The sequence below is a fragment of the Crocuta crocuta genome, unplaced genomic scaffold (assembly GCF_008692635.1).
Source record: "Crocuta crocuta isolate KB4526 unplaced genomic scaffold, BGI_CrCroc_1.0 scaffold1118, whole genome shotgun sequence".
Lineage (NCBI taxonomy): Eukaryota > Metazoa > Chordata > Mammalia > Carnivora > Hyaenidae > Crocuta > Crocuta crocuta.
In genome coordinates, this window is record NW_027529193.1 from 58,277 (window position 1) to 72,008 (window position 13,732).

General features: G+C 36.3%; 2 protein-coding genes across 2 annotated transcripts; both read left to right on the forward strand.

The window, feature by feature from the left end:
* The first annotated feature begins 6,478 nt into the window (after nt 1-6,478).
* LOC144226819 (olfactory receptor 5F1-like) lies at nt 6,479-7,435 on the forward strand. Its single transcript, XM_077758345.1, has one exon. It carries the CDS (start codon nt 6,479-6,481, stop codon nt 7,433-7,435), a length of 957 nt encoding a protein of 318 aa, XP_077614471.1.
* A 4,348-nt stretch (nt 7,436-11,783) lies between these two features.
* On the forward strand, nt 11,784-12,740 carry LOC144226821 (olfactory receptor 5F1-like). The gene has a single exon (XM_077758346.1). It carries the CDS (start codon nt 11,784-11,786, stop codon nt 12,738-12,740), a length of 957 nt encoding a protein of 318 aa, XP_077614472.1.
* The last annotated feature ends 992 nt before the right edge of the window (nt 12,741-13,732 follow it).

Below are 13,732 nucleotides of genomic sequence, written 5' to 3' on the forward strand. Positions count from 1 at the left end.
TTTTCATTCTTCTAGTTATAAAAAAATCCACTCATGCATTTCAGGAGCAGAAATTACTAAATTAATAACCAATTTTCCTACAATAATAATGCATAACTTATTACATGTATTTGCCTTATTAATGTGAATAAAACTATTATAATAAAATACTAGCACTTTGATCCTTAAATAAATTGCATAGATAAAAATGTTTACGATCTAGGAAGTGATGAATTATGGTTCTACTTATTTATAAAATTACTTAAAGATTTATAATGTTACAGTTTAAAATATAATCAAGTCTATTCATACTTTTATTTATTTATCTACAAATACTTGTTGAATGTCTACTATATGACAGGCACTGTTCTATTAACCTGGTCAGTATTATAAAGCTTTGTGCTCCAAAATATTTGTTAGAAAACTAAAAAAGAAAAAAATATATAAACAAGTAACTGAAAATAATAAATGTTGTTATTAATATATCCTAAGAATATAATCAGATGGGTTTTTATAAATAAGGGATTTATTCTACCTTTGATGTTGAAGTGTTAAAATATTTATATATCACAATATTATGTAATAATATCAAGATATGTAGAAATCTGAATCAACAAAAATGAGTATCCTCTTTATCATGTAACTCAATGATGAACAAAAATATTTAGTTTAATTAAAATTATCCTTTCAAACTCCATTTTTATATCAAAACTTTTTTTGTTTGGTAATAACTGAGTACATGACATGTGAAAACACAGGACTTACCCTACATCTCATAAACTATAATGGCCCTTTGATGAGTTCAATTTACACTGAGTCAAGAGATTGCAGTTATTGAAACATTAGAGTTTATTTCTTATGTACCTTCTGTGAAAATCTGTAAGGTAATCAGAAGGAATCAAATATAACTGAACGCATCCATACATTGAAAGAAGTTTACACAGATGTGTAAAATTCTTCAGAGACATTATTACGTTAAAAAATAAAATAAATCCATTGGATTTAGCAAAAAGCAAGTCACTGATGACATTGAGAAGAAAGCCACAGTAGCAAAGATACAATACGGAATGTAGGGGGTCTCAAACTCTATGACCTCTGTACCCAAAGATATATTACCCCATCCTTCCCTCTGTGGAAAGTAATTCTTACAAACTCAGTATTTTAGCCCTTATTTATATTTATGTAACAGAAATGAGTACATTATAAAAAAAAAAGAAATGAGTACATTATAAATGAAATAACCAAGAACATCATCAAGATTCTAAGCCTGCCTGAGCAGCTGTATTGGTTTTTGTTTTTCCTGTATTATTACAAGAGGAGTCATCTGTGGCAGGACAGAAAAGTTTGCACCTATGAACATTAAACCCTGTTAAGAAAATGATGTCATGAGTTGTTCTCTTTAGGTCTGTCCAGGTCATAGAAGTCACGGCTACTTTGATTAGTTGCTATGCAGAAGCAGGTGAATGCAAACACCACACCATTTATGTCTGATTAAAGATCAGGATTTTGGTGAAGTTTATAACACAGCTTTCTTCAAAAAGAAGACCAAACCTATCCCCATCATCTCATCATTATTCTATAGGGACATGGAAAACCTGCTAGATATGTAGTGAGCTTGAATTCAGGAATACAGCCCTACTCTGTGGTTTCCCCTTTTCAGAGAGAGAGAGAGAGACAGAGAGACAGAGTGTGTGTGTGTGTGTGTGTGTGTGTGTGTGTGTGTGTGTGTTTACCCCTGATTGACAAATATCAATTCAGGTGCCAAAGCCCAGATTTGAGTCAACTGTTCAGAGGCATGCTCAGAAATACCAGATTCCCAGAACTTGATGACCTTGGAATCCAGGGAAGGATTCAACCCACTGGTTGATCAATTGGACATTAATCCACAGAAAACAAAATACAAGAAGAAAAGAAAAGGGGAAAGCAATAAAAGAAGGAGAGGAAATGAGATAGAAAGAAGAAAGGAGAGAAGGAGAAAAGAATATGATGTCAAAACATATACCCAAATCAAGGGAAAAGCTATAGACCTGAAGAAAATTTAATTTAAAAATTCTGGAATAAAACACAGGAGGAAATAATTTCACCTTAGGTTAGGAACATTTCTCTTAAATATTGCACAAAAAGCACAAACNATTTGTTTTTAAAAAGACACTATAAAATAATATTTTAATAAAAATATATATTATCTAATATATGTTTATAAAATTATGAAGAGTCTAGCTACAAACTAGAAAAGAAATATTGGCAAAGTGCATATCTGTTTAAAGACTTGTATCCAGAATATATAAGAATTTCTTTGGGGTGCCTGGGTGGCTCAGTTGGTTAAGTGGCTAACTTCGGCTCATGATCTTGCAGTTTGTGAGTTCAAACTCTGCATCAGGCTCTTTACTGACAGCTCAGAGCCTGGAGCTTGTTTCCAATTCTGTGTCTCCTTCACTCTCTGCACCTCCCCTGCTCACACTCTGTCTCTTTGTCTCTCAAATCTCTCAAAAATAAATAAACGTTAAAAAATTAAGAAAAAGATTAAAAAAGAATTTCTTATAACTCAATAACAATAAAACAAGCAACCAAATAACAGAATAAGCAAAAGATTTTCACAGATATTTCACCAAATGAAAAATAAGGTAGAAATATGACCATGAAAATGTTCAAAATGATTAGTCATTAAGGAAACTTAAAATCAAAATGAGAAACCCATTCATAACTATTAAAATAGCTAAAACTGTAAAAAAGAAAAGAAAAAGAAAACAGAAAGAACATGTCAGGTGCTGGAGAGTATTTAAAGCAACACAAAGTCTCAGACGTTGCTGGTGGCAATAAAAAGCAACACAATAATTTTGTTAAAGTTTGTCAGTCTTCTGAACAGCTTACACTTACTATAGATGCTATCAATTTTATTATTTACTCAGGATAAAAATATAGGTCTACAGGAAAAGGAGCTTTATATTTAATTGTCCTAATTGGAAACAGACTCAATGGCCCTCAACTGATAGTGCATGCATAGAAGGGACTAGGTTAATGATATAAAGGGGTAAATGGATAAAAGTAACAACATTGTTGAATCTCAAAAGTTACAATGAAGGATAGAAGCCATACTTAAAAGGCTACATGATATGGTTGTTTGCAAATTAGCCCCAAGCATAGAGGCAAAGAGAGACCTAAGAAAGAGGCAGACAACTCGATTGGTGGCAGGTTTAATAAGCAAGGCAAGATGTTTGCTGCACCTGCTCACCAGAATCTTTAAAGTTTATATAGAGACGTTACCTGGATTTAGTCATGTTTTCAGTCCAGAATTATCTCAACAGCACCTTACTCTCTCAAGGCTACATCTGTGACATGGCTGCTAACATTGGAATAATGGCAGACATTTATTTCAAGGATGAGAGGAGTAAGGAGCCTCTGATTGCCTAGGTTCAGGTCACAACTTAACTGAAGGTCACATCAGCTCAATGACCTACTCCAGCATGATTCTATTTAGATCACATCTGGCAGAGGGCAAAAGCATGACATAAATCACATCAATAGTTTCTTGTTGGTTGTCAGAGGCTGGGGAAGGGGATGGAATTGTCTATGAAGGGAAATAATGGAATTTATTAGGTTGGCGGCAATAATCTGTCTTGATTGTGCTGCTGGTTGCAAGACTTTCTTTGTCAAAACTCATGAAACTGTGGACCTAAACATGGTGATAATTTACTGTAGGAAAACTTCATTACAGTAAGTCTGACTTTGAAAAGCTGACAGCTTCCAAGAACCCTTCGGTGGCTCAGCCAGTTAAGTGTCCAACTTCACCACAGGTCACAATTTCATGGTTTGTGGGTTCGAGCCTCTCTTTCTCTCTCTCATATAAATNTTTTTATCTTTAAGTTTGGTTGAGTACTGATCTCTTCTTTATTCATAACATTCTCTCTTTCCCTTGATCCGTGTTAACCCACATACATTTTAAATAAATATTATGGGGTCACTGGGGTGGCTCAGTTGGCTAAACATCTGACTTTGGCTCAGGTCATGATCTCACAGTTCATGGGTTCAAGCCCAATATCAGGCTTTCTGCTGTCAGCACAGAGCCTGCTTCATATCCTCTGTTTCCTTCTCTCTCTTCCCCTCCTCTGCTCTCTCTCTCTCAATAATAAATAAACATTAGATAAATAAATAAATAATTAAATTAATATTATATATTTGTTAGAGATCAATTAGGATGTGGTTTTTTAATGGCATAAGGCTGATATCTTTACAAGTCAAGTCATGTATTCAAGCAATATATTGTATGATGTTAGAGACCTTTTTTAAAAAGCACTCTCCTTGCTCTGATGTTTGGAAGACTGCATTTACAGGAAGATACATGCAACATATGTGTGCAACATATATATGTGTATATATGTACATATATGTATATATATATATATATTTATAATGTTCTAAGTGAAAAAGGGACAAGATAAGAAAGTAGGGTAACTGCGTATTCTTTCTATTGAAAATTGTGATCAAGTTGATCCTCCCACTTTCTAACAGTTTGTCCACTGAAAAATCATTTAAAAGCTTGAAACTTCAGCAGCAAAATGTGTAAAATAATAATGTGAACCTCAAAGACTGGTGTGGAGGATGACTTGGGAATCTAAGTGGACAAATGTAATATATTATAAGTTCTCTATGCAAATAAACTCTGTGTATATGGGTGTCCAGTGGATTTGTTTGTCACCTTGTTTTCTTTATATTTAGACCTGGAAAACCTGTTTTTTTCAACCCTTCTAGAATCAGAATCACAGACAACAATTGCAGAAAATCAACAAAATTCTAAAATCATAAAAAGGAAGTTTTCTCATTTATTGTCTTATTTGCTCAGGGTATAGTATTTCTTTAAACAATGTGCAGTGGATTTAGTTTCTCATTATCATGAAATTCACTCAAGACAAGAGTTGGGTTAAAAGATAAAATTTGTCCAAAGGGAAAAAGTGTGTACATGCACATGTGCACACACACACAAAATACACATGTACACACAAAGAGAAAAGAAAAGAATAATAATTATCTCAATTAATAAAAAGGGAAGGGAAGAATAATAAATTGGTAATGGACCATGTGCCCATTTGGAATGAGCTACCAATACATAGAGAGAGGAAACATAAATGCTCAAATAAAATTAAAATTAATTTTTTTGCCAAACGGCAATTTTGCAATTTAGTTAAATTCCAATGTAGTCACCATACAGTGTAAAATATAGTGATTCATCAGTTATTTTGGCAAGACTTTAAAGTAACATAGAGATGAATAAGTACTTGGTGATGAAGGGCCCCACATCATGTTTGATTCCATATGTCTGCATGTGATCATACTGCGTTTTCCTTTGAGATCGGAGTTTCTGCCTTTAGAGAATTGACTAGCAATTAAAACTCATAATCTGGTTCCAATGTTTACCCAATTCTCTTTACGAAAAACAATATAAAAGCATGGAAACAAGTATCTTAAGAAGGTGTTTTAAATTTTAATAAATAAATAATTAATTCAAATTTGGATTGCATTGTATTTTAAAAATAAAATTTTTCTACTTTCGACTTTTAACCTTCAACTGAGAACTCCTGATGAAAAAAAATACTACACTACACAGGTAAGACATGAGGAAGCAATTTATCAGGATTTGGCACTATTATACACTGAGATGGGCAAATATCATGTCTGCTACTTTAGGACGCTGAGAGTGTACTTCATAACAAGAACAATTGTCTGATTTCACTCTTATTTTTCCTTTTAATTTTTTTAAATGTTTATTATTTTGAGAGAGAGAGAAAGAGCAGGGGAGCAGCAGAGAGAGCTGAAGATACAGAATCCGAAGCAGTCTCCAGGTTCTGAGCTGTCAGCACAGCCCTACGCAGAGCTCGAACCCACAAATCATGAAATAATGACCTAAGCAGAAGTCCGACGCTTAACCAACTGAGCCACTGAGATGCCCCTTGATTCACTTTAAAACACTACAAAATCCTTCATAAAATTTTATGAGAGGTGACAACATATTGGTGGTTTGAAATGGTCACTTTATTTGCTCCTTGAGGTAGACATGAATGATTTCTGGGCGTGAATGCATGAATTTTGATATTGAGGAATACTCAGAGTGCTCCTGAGTGGAAAAAAAAAATACATTGGAATTAAATTCACAAAAATGTTCATAAAATTAGAAAGTTTTCAACAAGGATATATTTAGCAGTTGAATTTGGATATTAGCTGGAATGAAAGAATAGACCAACACAGACTACTTTTGCAGAAACTGAATGGGAGTATGTGGTCCTGAACTACTGAGTTCATACAGACAATTGCTCATAGAGCTTATCTATCTGTCCCCCAATTTTCCACTTCCAGGATCACTCTATTTACTGCGTCGTACTTATCCTAGGTTGTTTTTTCCTTTCTAATGCATGAATAATCTCATTAGCACAGCTATTTCCTACAAATTTAAGTTAGGAAAATATTGACCCCTAATGAAAGCTTAAGCAAACTGCATATGTAACACATGAACAAAAAAAACAATACTTCATTTACTGAGTTCATCCTGTTGGGATTAGCAGACACCATGGAGCTACAGGCCATTCTCTTCTTGCTTTTCTTTGTGATTTACACACTGACAGTTTTGGGGAATGTTGGGATGATCCTCTTAATCAGCATTGATCCCCGACTTCACACGCCCATGTATTTCTTCCTGGCTAACCTGTCCTTCGTGGATGTTTGTTATTCCTCCACCATCACCCCAAAGATGCTGGTAGACTTATTGTCAGAGAAGAAAACCATCTCCTTTGCTGGCTGCTTCCTGCAGTTGTACTTCTTTATCGCCTTGGCCACGACCGAATGCATCCTCTTTGGCTTAATGGCCTATGACCGTTATGTGGCCATATGCAACCCCCTCCTTTACTCCTTGGTCATGTCCAGGACAGTGTGCCTCAAAATGGCAGCAGGGGCTTTTACAGCAGGATTCTTGAACTCCGTGCTTAACACGAGTTATGTAGGCAGCCTGCCATTCTGCAGTTCCAATGTCATTCATCACTTCTTCTGTGACAGCCCTCCACTTTTCAGGCTCTCATGCTCTGACACACACCTTAATGAGAGTATCATTTCCACGTTTGCTGGTGTAAATACAGTCGGGTCTCTGCTGATCATCCTTACCTCCTACGCGTACATTCTCTTCTGTATCTTCCATATGCATTCAGGGGAGGGGAGGCGCAAAGCAGTCTCCACGTGTGCCTCTCACTTGACAGCTATAACTCTGTTCTATGCCACCGGCATCTATACCTACCTGAGACCTAGTTCCAGCTACTCTCTGGGTCAGGACAAAGTGGCTTCCGTGTTCTATACAACAGTGATCCCCATGTTGAATCCTGTGATCTACAGCCTCAGGAATGAGGAAGTAAAGAAGGCTTTATGGAATGTAACCACCAGGATAAAGATCTCTCCATTTCTATGGCTGTTTGGTTGAGTTTCTGAACACAGTATTTAATTGAATTTTACAGGCTGTTTCAGGCCTACAGCTTTTCTGTAGAATATTTATGGAGTAATGAGTCTACAGTATTCAGATGTATGTTACCAATGAGGCACAAGTGAAATTACCAAACTTATATAAGGCCATAGAACCTACATGGAACTATTTTACTCTTATCTTCTTTTCACTCAAAAATTTCCAAATCTTCTCTCTCATTTTCCCTCCTTGCCTGACACATAAACTGAAGAATACATACACACATTCAGTTGCTATATAGTTTAATCAGGGGATAGTTGCAAAAGGGACAGATCAATGTTCAATGTATAAATCTGAAATATATTTTTTACAATAAGCTCATGAATTTCAGCTCAAAGATGTGTCTATCATTTACCAATAGAATTAATTTAATTTGCATTATATCTTACATGAAAGCATTATTAATATGGAGGTAAACAAGGAATTGGCAACTTAGAAACTGATGGGTGCCAAGGCTTACATGGTAGACGGCCACATGGATAACCTTCAGACAGAGATAATCCATGGCCTTTACCCTTTCCACTAAAGTTGTACATGTTCGAAGTAGGGACGTAGACATAACATACATTGTGTCCCATCACAAACAGGTCACCCTGCTTGTATTCCAATGTGTCCTATGATCCGTGTAAGTGACCTTGCCCAGACAGGTGTACGTGGAGTCATCAGAGTTGTCTATGCACCTGTACACCGAACTCTCCATCTCCAGCTCTGCTGTGGTTTCCACCCTGCAGGGTGCCCTGCAGACAATGCCCAAGTTGTCCTCAGAGATAATTTGCTTGTTGACTGAGTTGACTGACTCTCATTTTTCTCACCAGCTGGCTGCTCATTAACTGGATTTTTTCTTTTCTCTGTCCTGATATTTAGTAGATCCATAGGTCAGACTGAGATGTTTCACAAGTAAATACTAACATTATATTCCTTTTGCAATATGCTTCAGTTTCCTCTGAAACTTAGAAACAATAGGAGATAAAATCCAGTATTTCTGAGATTTGGGTTGTAGACGTATCCTATTTGAGGCTATATGCTCTATTGTCTAATTCACCTCTCCTGCATTTCCTGCGTCTCCTCCACAGAGTCTACAAGTACTTCCAGCACTGGGAGCTATGATCACTTAGTTATCCTGCCTGCTTTTTAATTCATGGAATATCTTTTCTAATGTAAATTTTGATTATTTCTTTAATCCAAGTTACTTGTAAAACTATTCTAACTTTTTGCTTATTGTTTAATCATTCATGTGAAAAAGTGTTTCAAATGTTGCATATTTTATTGAACTCAAAATAAATTTGAACTGTAAAAGCATTGAGTCTTCTCATTATTATATTTTGATTTATCATTCCCTCTTTTCTTAGATCCTTGACAATATTTACTAAACCCTTCCCATGAAGGTCTTACTCTTTTTCCTCTTTGCTATGCACTTTTCACTGTTTCAACTTGCTAATCCCCTCAGTTTTTGTTTCAGTTGAATGATTAATTCAAATTTATTTCTCCAAATATAAAGTTGTTATTCAATACATTTGACATATTCAATGGTTTTTGAGGAATTTATATACTAATATTAATGAATGATGTTTGAGTGGTATGTTTTGGGGGCATCGTTTTGGCCAATATTTTCTTCTGTTTATAGGTGAAGCCAAATAGAGGCTACCTTACAAAACCTGTGAGCATCACAGTGCTGAAAAAATAAGCAAACAAGTTGGAAGGATAGAAACATCAGTATTTAAGAATCACATACATCAAACTAACATACCACAAAAACAAAAGGGCTGATGTTATTAACAGATGGAGTCCTGCATAAGGCAGAAAAGGTGTGTATACACAGTTTGATTTCAACATACAAAAATAATTTTGATTTGGTTTTTAATGTAAACTAACATGCACAACCTAATTTTGAATGTTATATTAAAAATGAGAAGGGGTGCCTGGGCGGCTTAGTCAGTTGAGTGTCCAGCTTTGGTTCAGGTCATCATCTCATGCTTCGTGAGTCCGAGCCCTGTGTTGGGCTCACTGCTGTCAGCGCAGAGCCTGCTTAGGGTCCTTTGTCCTCCTCCTCTCTCTGCCCTTCTCCCTTTTGCACTCTCTCTCTTTTAAACCTAAATAAAAAACATTAAAAATTAAAAAATAAAAATGAGAAGTGCACAGTGGTACAAAATACATATTTACTAGAATAAACACATGTATATACACAAAAACACACATGCACACGTGTAAGTATGTATATATGTACATGTATATGTATGTGTATATATATATATATATACATTTGTGATCTTCTACATAACTAGTAGAAAATGGGGTGGGATAGGAAAGGTGGCTAGCCGGATATTATTTCCTTCTGATGACGATTGTTCTCAAGTTGATTCTCTCATTTCTAACAGTGTGTCTATTAAAAAGTTACTTATTAGCCTGAAATCTCAGCTGCAAAATGTGTAAAATAATAACCAGAATGTCAAAGCCTAGCATGGAGGATTAGTGGAGATACTACATTGAAAGTGTAGTATGTTATGAGTTCTGTATGCAGATAGGCTCTCCCTGCATATGGACACCCAATGTGGTTTACTTCACCTTGTTTTCCTTATATGTATTTATTTATTATTTATATTTTTAATATCTGAGTCCTAGACAATAATTGAAAAAACCATTACAATTCTGATATCATAAAAAATAGCTTAATTTTCTTATCCATTGTGTCATTTCCCCAGTGTTTAGTTCTCGTTTAAACATTTTGCAGTGGTTAGTTAGTTTTTCCTTCTCATTAATTTTGCACAAGACAGAATTGAATGGAAGGTTACACTTGCCTAGAAAAAGGAGGGGAGTGCACACACACATACACAAACACATACAAACATGACACAAAACACAATTTCACACAATAGGGGAAAGAAAGAATAACGATTGGCTCGATTATTGAAATGGTAAGGGAAAATGAACAATTTAGTAGTGAATTATGTACCCATTTGGAATAAGCTAAAAATATAAGGAAGAGGCAATGCAAATAGCCAATTAAAAATGTATGATTGTTATTATTATTACTTCTTTACTTTGGCAAAGACTTTTTTAAAGCCTCTGGAGATCAACAAGTGTTCCTGGATGTAAACCCCATACATTGTTCAATTCCCTTTATCGGCAAGTGATCATATTGAGTGTTCTTATGAGACTGCACTGCCTCCCTCTGGAGGATTGGCTCACAATTAACCTATAATCTAGCTCCCATGGTTACCCGCTCCTCCTTAGGAACACAAAATAAAAGTGTGGCAATATGTATTTACTCAGAAGGCATCTCAATTTTTACAAATGGGTAAATTGAATTAGTACTGTGTTTTATGTCATTTTCAAATGAAAAATGTTTCCTTTTTCTGCAAGCTCCATTTGATCTGAAATCCCCTAATAAAACAGAAACAACGAGACCACACAGGTAAGAAACTGGGAAGCAAGCGATCAGGACTTCATGCTGTCACTCACTGGTGTGGACAGGTGACAGATCTGCTGCTACAGGACTCTAATTCGACAGTGTACTTTCTAATGAGAACAATATCGTGTTTCACTTTTAAAACACTACAAGATCATTTCTAAGGATATGATAGTCTCTAAAAATAGATTAGTAAAAATGGTAATGATTGTTGCTGCTTGACTTACAGAAGACTGATTTCTGGGGAGGAAATCATGACTGGGAGTGGAAAAAACAATCTTTTTTGTTTATTTATTTTTGAGAGAGAGAAGAAGAGTAAGGGTGGGGTAGAGAGAGGAGAGAGAGAATCCCAAGCAAACTCTATACTGTCAACAAAGAGCCCAATGCAAGGCTCAAATTCAAAAACCAGAGATAATGACCTGAACTGAAAACAAGAGTTGGAAAGTTAATTGACAATCTACCAGGCTCCACAGAATGGTCTTGAGAAATTCAGAGTGGTTTTCAGGAAAATGAATAGGTTAGACTTACATGCCTCTTCAGAGAATAAGAGAGATGTCAGCAGAAACACTCATTCTTTGAATTTGGACACAGACTGTAAAGAGACACTAGTACATCATATATTGCTTCTGAGTAAACTGAGTGGAATGTATATGATCTTACACCAGTGAGTTGAAAGGCTCACAATGCAAATTCAGTACAGAAAATTATTGATTAAGTTCAAAGGCCTCTCTATTTGTCCCTCCATTTCCTCTTCCTAGATCATTCTATTTACGTGTTGTACTATTCTAGGTTGTTTGTTCTTCCCTTTTGCGAAAATCCTCATTCAGGTTTCTATTTCCCATAAACTTAGGAGAAGACAATATTGACCCCTAAAGCAAGTTTAAGCAAACTGTATTTGCACACATGAGCAACAAAAACGATACTTCGCTGACTGAGTTCATCCTGTTGGGATTAGCAGACACCATGGAGCTACAGGCCATTCTCTTCTTGCTTTTCTTTGTGATTTACACACTGACAGTTTTGGGGAATGTTGGGATGATCCTCTTAATCAGCATTGATCCCCGACTTCACACGCCCATGTATTTCTTCCTGGCTAACCTGTCCTTCGTGGATGTTTGTTATTCCTCCACCATCACCCCAAAGATGCTGGTAGACTTATTGTCAGAGAAGAAAACCATCTCCTTTGCTGGCTGCTTCCTGCAGTTGTACTTCTTTATCGCCTTGGCCACGACCGAATGCATCCTCTTTGGCTTAATGGCCTATGACCGTTATGTGGCCATATGCAACCCCCTCCTTTACTCCTTGGTCATGTCCAGGACAGTGTGCCTCAAAATGGCAGCAGGGGCTTTTACAGCAGGATTCTTGAACTCCGTGCTTAACACGAGTTATGTAGGCAGCCTGCCATTCTGCAGTTCCAATGTCATTCATCACTTCTTCTGTGACAGCCCTCCACTTTTCAGGCTCTCATGCTCTGACACACACCTTAATGAGAGTATCATTTCCACGTTTGCTGGTGTGAATATGGTCGGGTCTCTGCTGATCATCCTTACCTCCTACGCGTACATTCTCTTCTGTATCTTCCATATGCATTCAGGGGAGGGGAGGCGCAAAGCAGTCTCCACGTGTGCCTCTCACCTGACAGCTATGACTCTGTTCTACACCACTGCCATGTATACCTATCTGAGACCTAGTTCCAGCTACTCTCTGGGTCAGGACAAAGTGGCTTCCGTGTTCTATACAACAGTGATCCCCATGTTGAATCCTGTGATCTACAGCCTCAGGAATGAGGAAGTAAAGAAGGCTTTATGGAATGTAACCACCAGGACAAAGATTCCTCCATTTATGTCAATGTTTGGTTGATTTCCCTCAACAAAATTGAGTATTTACTTGATTTTCAGAGGCTGTTTTAAGCCTAAAGCTTTTCTTTAGAATATGTTTTGAGAAATTAGAGTCTACAATATTCAAATATATGTAACCATTGAGGCTTAATGTAAATAACCAAACTTACATAAGGACATAGAACTTTCCTGTAATTATTTTATATTTAACTTTCTTTCACTTCAAATATTTCCAGCCCTTTTCTCCGTTTCTCTCTCCCCTTTTGACACAACAAAATAACACATACACACATTCAGCTGCTAAGTATTTTAATCTGTGCATAGTTGCAAGGGAGGAGATCAATGTTCAATACTTTAATCTGATGTATTTCTTTTACAATAAGCTCATGGATTTCAGCTCTAATACTTGTTTATCACCTGCCCATAAAATTAATGTAATGGATATTTGAAGCTAATCATTATTATTATGAAGGAAAACAGAGAATTGGCTAATTATAAACAATGGGTGACAAGGCTTGCATGGGAGATGACCACATTGATAACCTTCAGAAAGACATTAGCCATGGACTTTATCCTTGCCACTAAAGTTGTACATGACTAAAGTAGAGATGTCCATGCTAACTGGGACATAGACATAACATGCATTATGTCCTGTCACAAACAGGTCATCTTGCTTGCATTCCAATGTTTCCTATGACCCACATAAGTGGCCTTGTCCAGACAGGTGTATGTGGAGTCATTGTTACTGTCTATGCACCTGTGCATTGAACTCTTCCTCTCCAGGTCTGCAGTAGTTTCCTGGCTCTGGGTGCCCTGCAGACAATCACCAGGTTGTTCTCAGAGATAATTTGCTTGTTGACTGAGTGGCTCGCTCACATTTTTCTGTACCAACTGGCTCCTCGTTGACTGGATTCTTTCTTTTCTCAGTCCTGGGTGTTTAGTAGATCTAGAAATTAGACTGCGATGTTTCACAAGTAAATGCTAATAGTATATTCCTTTCATTAAATGCTTTAA

What these genes read in the sequence shown, in the direction of transcription:
- LOC144226819 (XM_077758345.1), top strand. Translation starts at nt 6,479, where the DNA reads ATGAACAAAAAAAACAATACTTCATTTACTGAGTTCATCCTGTTGGGA.
- LOC144226821 (XM_077758346.1), top strand. Translation starts at nt 11,784, where the DNA reads ATGAGCAACAAAAACGATACTTCGCTGACTGAGTTCATCCTGTTGGGA.